Genomic DNA, 18166 nt, shown 5'->3' with positions numbered 1-18166 from the left:
ACAGTGAAATATTTTATTTGGATATGTTGGATATATGTGTTTTTGTAGTTCGATTCATTTCATGTGGGCAGGTGCATGGAATGAAATGACAAATAAATGTTCCTGATCCCTGATCCTCCAGATCCTCCAGAGCGGTATTTCTGTCATCTGCATTTTTATTACTGGTACAATGTTCTCGCCAATGTAAAAACTACTTTTTTCTACTGTTTCTCCAACTTCTAGTGATTTTCTTTTTGCGCTCTGTGCACCAGAGACCTGGGATCCCCTAAACTCAACTACATCCCTTGACTAATTTGGATATTATATTCTTATACTGTGTTTAACGTGACTACAGGAGCAAGACAATTTCCTGCTAAACATGACTTAATGTGGCAAATATAAAACAAAGCAAACACGCAGAGATAACATGCTCCCCATGTCGGGCGGCGGGAGCTCGGTGCTGAAGATCAGCCGACATTTACTGCCTTTCTGCATCACTCCCCATGTCCTCTCTTACCTCTGTCCAGTTAGAAACGCGCTAACGTTCAGGTAAGAAAACAAACGACTGCTGAGCGGTTTGCAGAAGGTTGCATAGTGCCATCAGTGCTCCCGTCTCGGTCACAGTGCATGGAGAGTGGGCTGCAGAGGAGAGGGTCTCTGCTGCGTCCACACATGCAAGAAGGCCTCATGCATCCACTGACCCGATGGGAAGGATGCTACAGAGGATCCGCTTACAGAAATTAGGCAGTATCAGTGCACCGATGTGTGATTGTAGTGTCACAGCGCAGACACATTGGAAAGTCCCGCCCAGATTTCATATCTCGGGTGGATCTGAGATGCTAATCCAACCGACACAAAGGACGTGATATGTGATGCAGCAAGTAGCAGTCGGCTGGTGTCAGCGTCCACAACAGCGTTGTCATCGGTATAATGTGTAAAGGGATAACAGCGTGTCAGTACTGTGCACACTGAGTGACATTTTGGCACCATGAGTTGTGGCTAACTTCCTATTTACATTCTTCTTCTTCTTTCAGCGTGTTTCCTGTTTTTCAGGGGTCGCCACAGCGGGTTGTAGAGTTTTCATCGGTACCCTGCAAGGGCACAGTACCAATGGCGGCTGTTGTCAACCCAGGCCTCGGCCAATCTCGTATGGAGCCTCGACTGATCCAGTATGGTCTTGTCAATCCGCATCATGATTTGGCAAAAATGTTAACGCCGGGTGCCCTTCCTGACACAACCACTAACCCCACGGACGGAGGGAGAGGGGAAGCGCTGGACGCCATCCCAGTACTCATGGCCTTGCGCCCATGCCTGTCGCTATAGAAATTGTAGATAAACCTAACAATTTGAAATAAAAATCAATGGAAAAGATAAGTGTTGTGTACTTGACAGCCAGTTATGCAGACTGGAGATGGCTGCAACCGTACTCCATCCACCACAGCAGCATCCCAATACCATAAACTTAAACAGGCCAAGGAATGGCTGCTGGCTTGAGATGGGACTGCTCACTGGATCATAAACAGAACTGTAGTGTTTCTCTAAACAAACCTTACTGTACCTATGTACACCGTACTTACTCTTAACCTGAATAATTACTCTTCATTCCTAAATGTCTAGAGGTGGACTAGGCTCTATAATACTGTAAATATATATATATAGGGTAATGTTATAAATGGCTGTAGCTTGATGGTGAACTGGTCAAGTAAATACATGGACTCCCACAGTCTCAACTTCTCAGGGGAATTTCCACTGTGGCTTGATCTCCCCGACAGGAAGTCAACCAAAGCCTCATTGCTTTCACTTTCCTTCCACCAGGCGAAGCAAGAAATGGGGAACATAGGAGAACCACGTAGGGCCCGATTCCTCATGGGGGCGTTCCTCTGAGGCTCTGAGCCATATCTTCTACATATCCTCGACATATCCTCTACATATCCTCTACATATCTTCTACATATCCTCTACATATCTTCTACATTTGTTCTACATATCTTCTACATATCCTCTATATATCCTCGACATATCTTCTACATATCCTCGACATATCTTCTACATATCCTCTACATATCCTCGACATTTCTTCTACATATCCTCTATATATCCTTGACATATCTTCTACATATCTTCTACATATCCTCTATATATCCTTGACATATCTTCTACATATCCTCGACATATCTTCTACATATCCTCTATATATCCTTGACATATCTTCTACATATCCTCGACATATCTTCTACATATCTTCTATATATCCTTGACATATCTTCTACATATCCTCTACATATCTTCTACATATCTTCTACATATCTTCTACATATCTTCTACATATCTACAGAGACGTTGTCTGCCAAACACCGTCAGCATACTGTCAAGCTTAATCTGTACCATAAACACAACCAATACGTTTTAGCACATTATTATTCAACTGTCTCCCAACATCACAGCTATATGCAGTGAAAGCAGTTGATACTGAGGGAAGACACGTGTGAGGACAGCTCCTACAGTCCCACGCTGAGCTCAACCACAGCATGCCGTTATGTTAACTCACAACCAAGATGTCTTAAACGTGTTGGTCTCTCCTCCTTTACTGAAGAGCTGATTTTATTTTCCTTTCTTCAACTGTAACCAGCGGGAGTAATCTGTATTTATTAGACCACTGTTGTTAAAAACTGCACTTTATTGGTGGCGCTAAAAGGACCTCTCATGATGTCAGGCATGGACAGAGAACAGGATCCCCCCCCCCCCAAAAAAAACCTGACTTCAATCTAAAAAGCCTGACTTCATCTCATCTCAAGTCCATGTGAATATATCTAACATCATCTCACACAGCCGACAGACAGGACATATGAACAGAGAACAGGATCCCCCCAAAAAAACCTGACTTCCTCCACACGGCCGAGCAGGAAACCCACAACCCACACCACTGAACCTTTGCAGCTGAACCTTTACAAACAAGTCAGATTAAATCACTGTGAAAGTTGCAGTTGGAATTGTCCTTGCTGATTAAATCACAGCAAAAGCCTCGGCTGTCCAATCAGCAACCTAGATTCTGAGCACAGCTCTTAGTTTCACAGGTCGACACTCTGTAACGCAGCAAGTAGTCAGATACAACGGCTCAACCGCCTGAAATCCACGAGAGATGGAAATCTGAACTGCACCACTGCTTCACGGCAATTTCTGCTTGTTAGAGTTGACTGATGGTGTTGATGGTGTTGACGGTGCTGATAGTAATGGTTATCCATTAACTGATATAGTATTACACAGGGGCGTGTCCAAGTAGTCTGAAGGACTTCTGTGGCGCTCCAGGCACAGCGTGGAAACAAAGAAGACGGACTGGGACGAGCGACGCTCCAAAGGCAGCATCCACTATTATTTCTACCTACCTGCTCATAGTGGGGCAGTAAATCCACTTCTGCCCTCCTCGTCATCCATGTCTACAGCCGACTGGCTTTCCCCCACTCCCTGCCTCCCTCCGCTTCTGCAATGGTCCTGTAAAAGCCTGCTTACTGCTGCCGCATGGCCATGTTGCCGTTTACCGCCTCCTCTCCTACCGCCTACTCTTTTACCGCCTCCTCTCCTGCCGCCTACTCTTTAACTGCCTCCTCTCCTGATGCCTCCTCTCCTGATGCCTCCTCTCCTGCCGCCTACTCTTTTACTGCCTCCTCTCCTGCCGCCTACTCTTTTACTGCCTCCTCTCCTGCCGCCTACTCTTTTACTGCCTCCTCTGCTGCTGCCTCCTCTCCTGATGCCTCCTCTCCTGCCGCCTACTCTTTTACTGCCTCCTCTGCTGCTGCCTCCTCTCCTGATGCCTCCTCTCCTGCCGCCTACTCTTTTACTGCCTCCTCTCCTGATGCCTCCTCTCCTGCCGCCTACTCTTTTACTGCCTCCTCTGCTGCTGCCTCCTCCTGATGCCTCCTCTCCTGTCTGCTCAGAGAGAGATTGATTGGGGATGATTGAAAGACACACCCGAGTCTCTCTCTCTCTCTCCCTCCCTCCCTGTCTCCCTCGCTCTCTCTACCCCCTCTCCGTCTCTCTTGCTCTCTTTACCTCCTCCCCCCGTCTCTCTCGCTACTTCCTCCCCCCGTCTCTGTTTCTCTCTCTCTACCCCCACCTCTCTCTCTGTCTCTCTCTACCTCTCCCCTCTCTCTCTACCTCCTCCCCCTCTACCACTCTCTACCCTCTTTCTACCTCCTCCCCCTCTCTCTACCTCTCTCTGTCTGTCTATCTCTCTGCCTCTCTCTCTCTCTGCCTCTCTGTCTGTCTATCTCTCTGCCTCTCTCTGTCTGTCTATCTCTCTGCCTCTCTCTGTCTGTCTATCTCTCTGCCTCTCTCTGTGTCGCTCTCTACCTCCTCCCCCTCTCTACAACTCTCTCTTTCTCGCTACCTCTCTCTCTACCTCCTCCCCCCCTCTCTCCCTCTCTCTGTCTGTCTATCTCTCTGCCTCTCTCTGTGTCGCTCTCTACCTCCTCCCCCTCTCTACAACTCTCTCTTTCTCGCTACCTCTCTCTCTACCTCCTCCCCCCCTCTCTCTGCCTCTCTCTGTCTGTCTATCTCTCTGCCTCTCTCTGTGTCGCTCTCTACCTCCTCCCCCTCTCTACAACTCTCTCTTTCTCGCTACCTCTCTCTCTACCTCCTCCACCTCTCTCTCTGTCTCTCTCTACCTTCTCCCCCCTCTTGCTCTAACCCCCCCCCCCATCCATATGCCTACTCTCTCTAAGCCTGCTAATTTTTGGGCAGAAGACAACAGGGCACAGACAGATGTCCCTTTAGTCCTTGTGTTTGGTACTGCTACTCTGTTCTGCTTTAGAAAATAAAACTAAATAAAATCACACACGCACACACACACGCACACACACACACACACACACACACACACACACACACACACACACACACACACACACACACACACACACACACACACACACTCGTGTTTGTTGTAAGAGGCCACTTAAATTTGATCTGATACCACTGAATATCGGAATATATGAACTGATATCTATAAGTCTGGTGATAGACACGTCCTTTCAAATTATAGACCTGTTTCCTTGCTTCCACAGTTCCCAAAAATACTAGAAAAAATATACTTTTCAAGAATACATGACTTCATCACAAAACATAATGTACTGTATGATCGGCAATATGGTTTTAGAGCAAACAGAACAACTTCATTTGCACTTATAGAATTTATAGAGGAAATAACAATGGCAATAGGAAACAAAAAATATGCAACAGGGGTATTTCTGGATCTACAAAAAGCACTTGACACCGGCGTAGACCATGAATTATTACTGAAAAAGCTACAGTCATATGGAATTAGGGGAACCGCCATCTCCTGGTTATCCAGCTATCTAAAAGACAGATATCAATATGTTAAATTATAAAACTTTAACCCCCACCTACTGAACGTCACATGTGGGGTCCCCCAGGGCTCAATGTTGGGACCATTACTGTTTATTCTCTATATAAACAATATTTGTGAAGTGTCTGAATCTCTGAAAGCCATTTTATTTGCTGATGACACAAATTTATTTTGCTGTGGGGATCATCTGGATCAACTCTTGGATAGAGTGGAAAAGGAGCTGATGAAGTTAAAGATGTGGTTTGATGAAAACAAACTAACATTGAATTAAAGTAAAACAAAATTTATAATCTCTGGTAGCCGCAAAATGAACTCAAACAAGAAACTCGTGATTAACAATGTAGAAATAGAAAGAGTGACTGAAATTAAATTTCTTGGGGTAATAGTGGACAATAAATTATGTTGGGAACCACATATAAGTTATACCAAGGCTAAAGTATCCAAATTAATCGCAGTACTATTCAAAGTCAAAGTTCTTCTAAATCAAGCTTCACTTTACACCTTGTACTGTTCCCTCATACTTCCATACACCACCTACTGTGTGGAAGTGTGGGGGAACACATATAAAACCAACACCGATTCGATCTTCATTATTCAAAAAAGAGCCGTAAGGATAGTAAACAAAGCCAATTGTGGAGAACCAACAAACCAACTCTTTGTCAAACTAAAAACACTAAAATTCAAAGATCTGGTGGACTTTAAAACTGCTCAGATCATGTACAAAGTGTTAAATCATAAAGTACCCAACAGTGTCCAGGGGCTGTTCCAGTTGAGGGAAAGTAATTATGGCCCGAGAGGAAGATGTACGTTTAAACACAACCCAGTAAGGACAAATGCAACATATCACTGTGCCACAACCAAAGGAGTCACGATATGGAACAACTGCAGTGGTGAAATGAAAACATGTGACTCAATGATCGAATGTAAAAGACTCTTTAAAATAATATGTTGAACGGATATGGGATGGAGCTGTGACGTCTCGCGTGAGTTGTGTAAATGTTGCTGCGCACTTGCTCTGATTGTGTTGTTCTTGTTGTGTTGAAGGAATGACCTTTGTTTGATTTACCAGACGTGGTGGTCACTGGTGGTGGATGGCTGAGTTTTCATTTAAATCACCCAGTTCACTGTTGAAATATTAGGACAGAAAAAGGGGGGTAGGGCTAGAAAAGTTTTAAACTTCTGCCTACTCCTCTTCCAACCGCCGAGATTTGAAACAAATGTTTGACGATGATATCGTTTGCTGGTTCTGATTTCGGTTTCTTTTATTATACATTGTGGAGTTAGAAAACAACGAGACAGGAGACGTGAGAGTGGACGTAGTCGAGGTAGTTTACTAGCTCCAACTTAGCATGTCATACATTCGACAACGACGCTGAACCGTCAACCGGAAGCGGAAGTGCATTATCTGACCCCTCGCCTCTTCCCTTAAAGGTACACCGTCCTCTTAGGTGAATGTCTCTCGTTATATAGACGTGGGTCACCACAACATTTTCATTTTTTTTCAACGTTGGAAATAAACAAATATACTAAAAAATACAGAAGACGTTCCTTTCTGTGGGGTTGAACCGTTAACTGCTTTACAACAGTAAAAAAGTCCCATTTGACGAAGACTGAGAGAAAAAATGTCGAACTAGAATTTGATTTCCTTGTCTTTTCTTAATAGCTAAACCATCTCTTTAATGTCATTCATTCATGCTTGTTACATTGTCATGTCATTCATTCTCCTTCATTTGCGAGTCATAACTTACCAATCACGGCAGAAGATAATTTATTTTATTTTTTTATATTTTGCGCGTTTACTTAAAACAAAGGGTTGACGTTTATTTGAGGGAGGATCGGTTCCGGTCCATTAGTTAATTATGTGGACTTGGGTAGCAGACTACCACCAGCCGCTGGAACAAGTGTGGTGTTGCAGTGCCGTTTAAATCCGGCCTCATGTTGATGCGTTTCTGTTTAAAGAGGCACAAACAGACACTTGGTTGGTTACACACCGAATAAAGCAAAGGTTGGCGCCCGAGCAGGGACCGGCGGAACCGAGCACATTTCCGCCCGCTGCGGGATTCGAACCATCGTGCACCGCACCACGAGCCGAGACGGCTAGCCAACGAGATGATAACGGCAGGCGCTTATTAGAGCGGTTAGCGACGTCGCCTCGTGGTGCGGTGCGCGCATGATCGAAACCCGCACGTAGCGGCAATGTGCTCGGTTACGGATGGGTGGTTGGTTTTGTGTGCCTGTATTAAAACGAACGAGTCGTTGCCGTTTTAGTTCTTTTTATGTGTGACGCACACAATATGTGGTCACGTTTTGTACGTGTTTTATTAAAAGCCGTTCATGGGAGAATAATATTAGCTGGTTAATATCGACGCACTGTCCCTCCCAGCCAGTAGAGGGCCCTGGCTTCGGAACGTACTGTAGCGAATTCGGGGGGCAACCACAGGAACTGCCGCGGCCGGGACGCGAACCCGTATCGCCCGCACCGCAGCAGACATCGCTAACCGCTCGACAGTCGAGTGGTTAGTAAAGGGGTCTGACCCTTTAGCCGAGCGGTTAGCGATGTCGCCTTGTGGTCCAGTACACCCCGTATCGAATCCCGCACCGGGCAAGAAAATAACCGGTTACATTGGTGGCAGCGGTGGGATCCGGAAGTGTGCAGATCCTCAGAAGTCTCTTCGGAGCGCGGGAAGAACAAAGGGCGAGGGGGCGCTTCCGGGGAGGGTGACGACTGTAAACTACTAATAAGACACGTTAGCCCCTAGCTAACGGGTCTGACCCCTTAGCCGAGAGGTTAGTGATGTCGCCTTGTGGTGCAGCACATTCCGGATCGAATCCCGCACCGGGCAAGAAAATAACCGGTACACCATCACGAAAGTCCGAGCGACTGGGTTGGTTTGAGAGCTCAGTTCATGGGAAATGTTGTAATGTAGTAATGTGCATGTTCACGGTCTTTTCATACGTATCCTGTTTTAAAATGAAAGCCGAGTTAATGTCCGGTTAGCTCTCTGAAATGCTTCACTTAGCATCTATGTAACAATGCGTCCCGGCGGTCCTAGCACGTGCTCCTGGGTGATTGCGTCATCGCGAGTCTACCCGAGCACGTTAGCGAGGCACTACGTTAGTGCAACGGCGGATTCAAGTTATTTTATGAAATTTAACAAGTCAAATACTTACCCGACTAAAGCCGATGCATTTATTAATACATTTAAAGCCAATGGAATGCAGCGGTTATATTAGCAGTATAAAAGGTTGGCAGTTTTGAATAAGGGTAAAACTGTGCAGCACACTGCTAACTAACTGGTCATATCACATGACATGGCGTTATGCCACATCATATTGTTAATGCATTATTATGCCGCCATAAATACTATTAGGTCAGGTTGTACTGTAGGGGGCGATCTAATACAGTGCTGTAATACAGTAATGGTATTAAAGGGTCCGACCCGTTAGCCAAGGGCTACCGAGCCTATTCATCCGTGACCGTTACAGTATGTTGTATTATGGCATTAAAGAATATACATAGCAGAGTTAATGTGAGCTCACTGAGTTAAAGGGAAATGGGCTTATGTGTACTCTTATAGTATTTTGTGAAAATTGGGAATCCTTCATATTTTATACAAATTCATGTTTTTATATACATTTTAAACAAAGGAAAAAAGAGAAAATGCATAATCACACTGCATAGGAAGGAAAAAATAGAAAATGCATAGGAAGGAAAAAAGAGAACATGCATAATCAAACTGCACAGGAAGGAAAAAAGAGAAACTGCAGAGGAAGGAAAAAGGAGAACATGCATAATCAAACTGCACAGGAAGGAAAAAGGAAAAAAAGAGAAAATGCATAGGAAGGAAAAAAGAGAACATGCATAGGAAGGAAAAAGGAGAAAATGCATAATCAAACTGCATAGGAAGGAAAAAGGAGAAAATGCATAATCAAACTGCATAGGAAGGAAAAAAGGAAAAAAAGAGAAAATGCATAGGAAGGAAAAAAGAGAAAATGCATGTGATCTTGAATAAATTCTATTGAGAGCAACGTCTGAAAAGCAGCATACGTGTCTCTGTCAACTTATTTCTCCCGTATTACAGGGAATATAATCTGCTTGCATGACCGCAACCCGGGGCCTGCAACATTTCGAAATTTGATTTATTTACGAGAAACCCCGCTAAAGGACAATAGAAGTATGCTGTGGGGTCAGATGGGTTATGGCCCGCTGGCTAAACGGCACGTACGATCATTGTCTTCATAGCAGCCGAGTCCAGTTCATGTCGTAAATCAACAGGCAATTTCAAACGGTATTGAAAAGTTACTACATAGGCTAAATTCTTACCCTTCCTCCTCTTTTAGGAAATTTCAAAAAGATGGAGTTGTTTCTCCCCTACACGTTTCTTCTTTTATCTTCTGTAGTAGTCCTCTCGACATATGCAGGGAAATAAAATATCTTGGAAATGTCCTGCCTGATGATGTGACGGATGGCAGAGAGATATACCGGCAGTGCTGTGAAAGCTATGCCCAGGCTGGTATGTTACTTCGGAAGTTCTCAGTGCTTCACAAGTTCTCAGTGCTTCACAAGTTCTCAGTGCTTCACAAGTTCTCAGTGCTTTGGAAGTTCTCAGTGCTTCACAAGTTCTCAGTGCTTCACAAGTTCTCAGTGCTTCGGAAGTTCTCAGTGCTTCGGAAGTTCTCAGTGCTTCACAAGTTCTCAGTGCTTTGGAAGTTCTCAGTGCTTCACAAGTTCTCAGTGCTTTGGAAGTTCTCAGTGCTTCACAAGTTCTCAGTGCTTCGGGAGTTCTCAGTGCTTCACAAGTTCCCAGTGCTTCACAAGTTCTCAGTGCTTCGGAAGTTCTCAGTGCTTCACAAGTTCTCAGTGCTTCGGAAGTTCTCAGTGCTTCGGAAGTTATCAGTGCTTCACAAGTTCTCAGTGCTTCGGAAGTTCTCAGTGCTTCGGAAGTTCTCATAGCTTCACAAGTGCTCAGTGCTTTGGAAGTTCTCAGTGCTTCGGAAGTTCTCAGTGCTTCGGAAGTTCTCAGTGCTTCGGAAGTTCTCAGTGCTTCACAAGTTCTCAGTGCTTCAGAAGTTCTCAGTGCTTCGGAAGTTCTCAGTGCTTCACAAGTTCTCAGTGCTTTGGAAGTTCTCAGTGCTTCACAAGTTCTCAGTGCTTTGGAAGTTCTCAGTGCTTCACAAGTTCTCAGTGCTTTGGAAGTTCTCAGTGCTTCACAAGTTCTCAGTGCTTCACAAGTTCTCAGTGCTTCGGAAGTTCTCAGTGCTTCACAAGTTCTCTGCGCTCTGGCAAGTGTTCCGTCGTTTAGAGCTTTTATAGCGCCTCTGTATAGAGCCCATCTCTGGTCTTACAGGAAACAGGAAGCGGAATATGCAGAGGCCCAGAGGAGCTTACAGTGATGTTGTGAGGTTGTTGCTTCATGTCCCCAGATGGCATAGTGCCAGTCAGTTGTTTGTGTCCTCAGACATGTGATGTACTTTTGAGACGGCTAATGTATAATTGTATGTGTCGCCTGGATGTGTTGGAGAACAGCATCATAGAGGCTCTAACCAGCCCTACGAAAAGCTGCTGTCGCTTCACATCCAGACTTCAGAAGCACTGGCGAGACAGCCTGTATCTGTTATGAACTGACTGTGTTGTACGGTGCATGTGTGGACGCCTCTCATGTTGTGTGTGTGCATGCATGCATGTGTGCATGTGTGCATGTGTGCTCATAGAGTGTAGGGGTGTCATGTAGGCCTAAATGTGTTTTTTTTATTGTATTGTTGCTTTTATGCTATGGACCGGATGTGTGTCCGAAATAAAGATTATTATTATTCCCACTTTAACTTGTCACGTGACTCAGTGCTGACCATCTGACCCTCCCACGCATGCACGGCGTGCACACACACACACACACACACACACACACACACACACACACACACACACACAAGTTACTAAAATTATCAGACATTCACACAAGTTCTGTTTTTTGCCGGACTTCACATAAACTTAAATTTGAAATTCTGTTCTGTGCTACACTCAGAACGTCCCGGTAAAATGACCCGGCGACGCCGATGCGTTAAGCCGAGGTCGTGACTCACCGTGATCCCATGGAACCTATCATAAAGACTGGTATAAAAGCTGGTATAAAACATCTCACATTTCAAACTCAGGTCACACTGGCAAGACAGCAAAGTATTAGGAATCGGGAACCTGTCAGTTTGGTTGACACATTACAATTCTTTTTCTACCGATTAAAAACCAGTGTACTAAATCTGACAAATAATATAACTACCTATACTTAAAATTTAATTAATATCAGGGTAAAAGGCCAACATTGACTTACTACCAGATATAGGCTAGTAAAGTAGGGAGTTTGCGTCCCCTCTCACTTAATTCTTTTTTTATCTCTAAAGAAACTCGAATGTGCTGGATTGACTTTCAGTGTCTTAAGATGTTATTATTATTATTATGATGACGATGATTAAGATTATTATGATTATGATTATTTTGCTTTGAAGGGGAGCTTTGAAGAACCAAGGCCACAATTGGCATTAGGGTTGTCAACTTCCACAAACGAAAATAGGGAATTGGAGGTGGGGTATATGATGGGTTTCTTATATAGATTCTCATACATGTACTGATAATCTGGGTATAAAGCACATTTACTTTTATTTAGTATTCTTCAGAAGTACAAGTAAAAATAAATGTGCTCAACTGCTGTAGCAAAAACACCCAAATCCCATGTTCATTCATATCATGCCTCGTAGATGTCATTTCCTGTGTGCGAAGAAATTGTCACTCTTTTCTGCTAAAGTAGTAGGAAAATTACACAATGTCACTTTAAGGGATTCTCAAGATACACAACATGCGTATGAGTTCAATCCTAACTTTTTATTTACTTTCCAATTGCAGGATGATTGTGCTTTAGGGGATGGTTGGTGAGCCTAGTTGGCATGCTACTAGCTAGTAGCCAGCTACCCATCAAGCTAACGAATCATCGGTGGTAAACTGCGCGGATTTTTGATCCTGACAGGAAAGTTCACGTCAGGGAAGGCTGAGTAATAAAAGAGGACATTTACGAGGGGTTCTCACCATTTTCTTCGTCCATGGTACCTTGTGTTTCTCAAGTGGCCTCAGCAAGGCCTACAGGTCAGCAAGGCCTACAGGTCAGTAAGAGATGTGTCCTTTGTCTTCAGGGCCGGGCTGGATGACAATGAAGCGGCTCCAAGTTTTAGACACAGCATCAGGGCTGATCAGGTGTCAGTCATCATCACCTTACACAAAAATAACAACACAACAGAGACTATTAATCCAGATACTGTCAGTGGTCACTTCATTTGTTTCACATCATTCCAAATGTGCTCTACTGGGCTGAGAAGTGAAAAGTGTGCAGACTGGAATAAAGTCATTGTCAAATTGCGGGAGCGATCTCGGGTTCTTAATGAAAAGTAACACGATCTTGGTGGAAGGTCATTTGTGAGTCTTACTCATCTCCACATACATCTTTATTGAAATCATCTACTATGTTCAAACCCCAGCTGCGGTTATTCATCGAAAGTGATTCATAGCAAGATGTGGGTGTATGACACCATCTTGGGTAAAGGAAAAGAGTAAAATCTGTACTTTTGAAGTGGTCATAGACTGTAGCCTTCCAGAGACAGAATGAAGAGGTTGAACAGGAGTGTGCATGTTAATATGGGGTTGTAAGTAAGTCGGTGCAGTTCCGTGAAGTGCTTGGAAAGCCAACAGCAGGGTTGTGAACTTCATGTGGGCAACAACAGGTTAAGGATACTAAAGGAACATTTGAGCGTTGTGACAGAAAACTGGATGTGCAGCAATGTTCTTGATTCTTTGCAGAATTTGTCCGACACAGCACCTCGGAGTGACCGCAGCACCCCTATGATACCCCTAGGGGACCCACAATAATTTCTTTATAGTTCTACTACATTAGTAATTCCATGGATTCATGGGTGTACATTTTTTGTAATTCTAAAGTGACAAGCTCTAGGTTCAGACTTACCTCCCGGTCTCAATCAGAGATGCTGACTCGCTTACTTCATTCAAGAAAGGCCTAAAAGTTCTCTTCTTCAAGGTCTACGTTAGCCCTTAAATGGCCTCTGTTGGTACATTACAGTGCATATGAATTGGTGCTGGCTGTTACTGTTGCACCCTTACTTTCTTAAACACCATTATTTATTATTTTTGTCTCTTATTGAGCCCTTTTCTGTGTTCACTTGCCAATTTTATGCTGTAATGTCAGTTTACCTGTTACACTGTTGTATGGCAGTATTAATCTACGTAGTAATTTGACTTTCCTTGTCTCCGCCACTTGAACTGAGGCACACCAGCCATCTTTATATAAACTGTGAGGTATAAGATATGTAGATCCTTATGGACATTCGATTAAAAGCTCGTTAAAAGCAAATTAAAAGCTCTCTGTTTTGGTAAATACAGTCTACCGATAGTGACAACACATGAATTTGGAGCATGAACAGGAGGCAGTAGAGAAGCATCTAATATAGCATAGCACACCCCCCCCCCCCTCTGCCGATCCGGGGAGGGCTGCAGACTACTACATGTCTCCTCCGATACATGTGGAGTTGCCAGCCGCTTCTTTTCACCTGACAGTGAGGAGTTTCACCAGGGGGACGTAGCCGTAGCGCGTGGGAGGATCAAACTATTCCCCCCAGTTCCCCCCATCCGGTCTGGCTTCCCGCCTGCAGACACGGCCAATCGTGTCTGTAAGGACACCCGACCAAGCCAGAGGTAACGCGGGGATTCGAACCAGCGAGCCCCGTGTCGGTAGGCAATGGAATAGACCGCTACCCCACCGGGACACCTTTAGTTTGTGTTTTTTTAAGGGAACCATGAGTTGATTGTAGACTTTTTCAAAAACAATGAGATATCGATCGATAGAGAGATCGATCAATCGATTGTTAGGCGCCAGGCCTCTTATCCACACCCCATATTACGGCAGGTGGCATGTAGACCAGTGTGCTAACTCCACTAGTTAAAGCAGCTGTTTATATGCGCACAACCAGTCATAAGTTGGCCCTCTGCAATATCTGATCTATTACCAACAAAGCCCCTGTGGTCAATGACTTTATCACAGAGCACAAACTGGACTATTTACGCCTCACGGGAAGTCACAGAATGACTTTCTACAGCTAAATTCAGCAGCCCCACCAGGATTCGTTTACATGTGCAAACCTCGGTCCAAAAATCCTATCTCACTTGAGGCGGAACGGCGATAACGTTACACTGTATCCACACTGTATATATGTATTTTCTGTGCAGTAGGCTAAATGTTCAGTTGTAGGGTAGGTCATCATGTCACACGCGCTTTTACTGATACAAGACCGTGATCAAAATAAAATGCAAAGACAGGGTTTCCTCCCCTGACTATTGGGTGATTTCACAACATATTTACACAATGAGATTTTTGATAAATAATAATCAGTAATGTGGATGCAATAGTGGATAAAAGCAAATAATAAAACTGCTAGAACAGTCTGGTTAAGTTCAGAAAATTACACCACTTTACTGTAGCCTAATGCGGCCTTTAAAACCAAGAAAAGACAACACTTATGCCATATCACAACGTTATGGTATTCCAAATCTAAGACTATATCTAGTCTCATATCACGGTATCGATATAATATTGATATATTGCCCAGCCCTACTTGTAACAGTCAATTAAAATGCTTTTCCTTTTCCACCCCTTTGTTAATGAATAGCTAATTAAAAGTTGTAGGCCTTCCATTTGCATTATTGATTAGCCTTATATCTATGGCAAACAGCATGGACAGCATGCATCATGTGAGAGATGTGCTCATCGAATAGCTTATGTTTTTCAATTTCAGATTGGTGCGATTTGAGACGTTACAATTGCTGTTTGTGTTTAGAATGGTATAGGGCAGGCTTCATGTGGCTTAGGTGCCATTATTGGCTGGGTTTCACCATCACCAGCTATTTAATTAATATAATGTAACGCCCAATGGTTATGTCCACTCATCTTCTCTTTTCAGATGCACTTCTGAAATATTTCAATCCTGGGCCACCTGCAGACACCTCTGCCTCAGGAGATGGCGCTTGCTGAGGCTGAGAGAAACAGATGGCGGGAAGTTCTCGCTAGATTGGTGGCAATGATTTAGTCCTTAGCTGAAAGAAACATGGCTTTAAGGGGGGTCCACAGACACTTTAAACAAACCAGACGATGGCAATTTCCTCAAAGAGGTAGTGGATACAGCCCTCCCTTCACTTGATGAGAGATTTCAGAACCTGGGAGAGGTGAATGACAAATTTGGAGAGCTCCTCAACTTCACCAACATGCCAAAAGAAGAGCTGCTGGGGTACTGTCAAACCCTGAGCATTGCTGTAACCCATGATGGACAGCCAGATATTGATGGCAGGGAACTTGCTCTGGAAATGCAAAATTTTCCACATTTGCCATCAAGAAACACGACAAACATGGAACTCTTGACCTTCTTGCATGAGAAGAGGCTGACAGAAATTTAGCCCGATATGTGGGTAGCTCTGACAATCTCTGCCACTCTGTTACAGTGGCCGCTGCTGAAGAGCTTCTCAAAGCTCAAACTCATTAAAAATTTACCTGAGATCTGCTATGCTGCAAGAATGTCTCAGTGGACTTTCCATCAGAAGTATAAATCATGTGGTCTCACAACAGCTGTGTTATGATGACGTCATAGACGACTTTGCCGCAAGAAAGGCAAGGCGAGTAAGGCTGTAGAATTGGGGTAGCGAGTCAACTTGAGGCCTTAGACCAGTGTTTCTCAACCGGGGGTCCGCGGACCCCTAGTGGTCCGTGGTGTAATTGCAAGGGGTCCGTGAAAATAAAATATCTTTAAAAAAAAGATCCTGTGACATTTATAGAAATAGGATTATTTTACTCAAATGTGACTGAGACCTTTATCTACCTAAACTATAAAGGGTAACAGGACTTTTTTCTCTAATTACATCTGTTTCACAAGTGTCATTTATTGTATTTTAATAAGAGATCTCGCTCCCGTTTGCATTGTTAAAAGTTACTGAATACATATTCTGTTGTTACATATATCTGAAAGTTACTGAATACATATTCTGTGTTGTTACATATATCTGAAAGTTACTGAATACATATTCTGTTTTGTTACATATATCTGAAAGTTACTGAATACATATTCTGTTTTGTTACATATATCGGAAAGTTACTGAATACATATTCTGTTTTGTTACATATATCTGAAAGTTACTGAATACATATTCTGTTTTGTTACATATATCTGAAAGTTACTGAATACATATTCTGTTTTGTTACATATATCTGAAAGTTACTGAATACATATTCTGTGTTGTTACATATATCTGAAAGTTACTGAATACATATTCTGTTTTGTTACATATATCTGAAAGTTACTGAATACATATTCTGTTTTGTTACATATATCTGAAAGTTACTGAATACATATTCTGTGTTGTTACATATATCTGAAAGTTACTGCATAAGAACTCTGTTTTGTTAACTATATCTAAGTTACAACTGAAAGCTCTTATTTTTGCCCCAAAGAGTGAATAAATGCTATTATGCAATTTAAAATGCAGTTTCTACTGTTTCTATCAAATTGCAACCCCCCTCCCCCAAGATCAGGTGGAGGGGTCCTCAGGGTAGATCAAAAATACGCAGGGGGTCCAGGACCCCAAAAAGGTTGAGAACCACTGCCTTAGACCATTCCGAATGTAAACAGCGCCCTCTGGTGGAATGGACTGCACAGACTCAGTCATTTGCCTCAACTGGCAATCATTAACGTAACGCTGCCTCCAGTGTATTTTCTATGTATGGCCCCATGTTTATTGTAGAACAATGCTGCATTATGCATATTGTACATAGTTTTTTGTGCAATACTCTTATTTTACTATATTTATAATCTGTTATGTCTGCACTGGGTTCTGTTATATCGTATTTTGTGAAATACTTTATTTATATTGTGATTCATTTTGTGTCACTTGTTTTTGAATACTGTTTTTATTTTTTGCTGTTTGGTTGCATGTAAAATGGAGCTGTATTTGCCCATGTGTGCTGTAGAACAGTGCCACATTATGCATATTGTACTGAGGTCTTTGTAATATAGTTGGTTTTTTTGTGCAGTACTCTTATTTTTATTCTATTATGTCTGCACTGGTTTCTTTAACATATTTTGTGCATAGCTTATTGTTGTATTGATCATTCGTTTTATGTCACTTCTGTCTTCAGTAAAGAAAATCTCAAAGGCATGAAGCTAATGCAGTTTCTGTGTAAGTGTATGGACATTGGTGGCCTTAAATGACGTTAAAATGCACTGTCCCTGGTACACACCTGAATTACATCAGCTCAAGGCTATTGGTCGGCGTCTTGAGAGGCTTTGCACCACGACTGGACTTGCTGTTCACAAACAAATGTATTCGGATCATATACGCCATTAAAAGCTCTTTCAACATGCTAAAACATCCCGTTGTGCAAATATCATCAGTACAGTTGAAGGGAATGCTGGAACTCTCTTCCTCACAGTTGAAAGGTTACTAAATCCACCTGAAACCAATATGAAGAGTAACCTTTCTAATGGACAATGCTCTGCTTCTTTGCAGTTTTTCAACTCCAAAATTAGCACCATTCATGCGCAGCTAGCCTCGGCTAGCATCTTGCAGACGGACTTACCATCAGCAACTCCTCTCCATCCACTGGTACAGTTCCCTCGTCCCCTGAAGGTGTGCCATAATCAGACCAACTCTGAAAATTTTTAATTTAGATTTTACTGAACAAAACAACTACTGCCTGGTTCCAATTTACCATTCGTCTCCAGAATCCTT

General features: G+C 43.2%; 1 protein-coding gene across 1 annotated transcript in view; it reads right to left on the bottom strand.

Moving 5' to 3' along the window:
• lrrk1 (leucine-rich repeat kinase 1) overlaps window positions 1-1898 on the bottom strand; it is a 130511-nt gene extending 128613 nt beyond the window's left edge. The window contains exon 1 of the mRNA XM_056279404.1: window positions 1781-1898. Coding sequence (XP_056135379.1) covers window positions 1781-1898 — 118 coding nt within the window. The remainder of the gene's footprint in view (window positions 1-1780) is intronic.
• Between the last annotated feature and the right edge of the window lie 16268 nt (window positions 1899-18166).

This window comes from Lampris incognitus, chromosome 4 (assembly GCF_029633865.1).
Source record: "Lampris incognitus isolate fLamInc1 chromosome 4, fLamInc1.hap2, whole genome shotgun sequence".
NCBI lineage: Eukaryota > Metazoa > Chordata > Actinopteri > Lampriformes > Lampridae > Lampris > Lampris incognitus.
The sequence above is the reverse complement of the archived record's forward strand: the minus strand, read 5'-3'. Positions and strand labels throughout refer to the sequence as shown.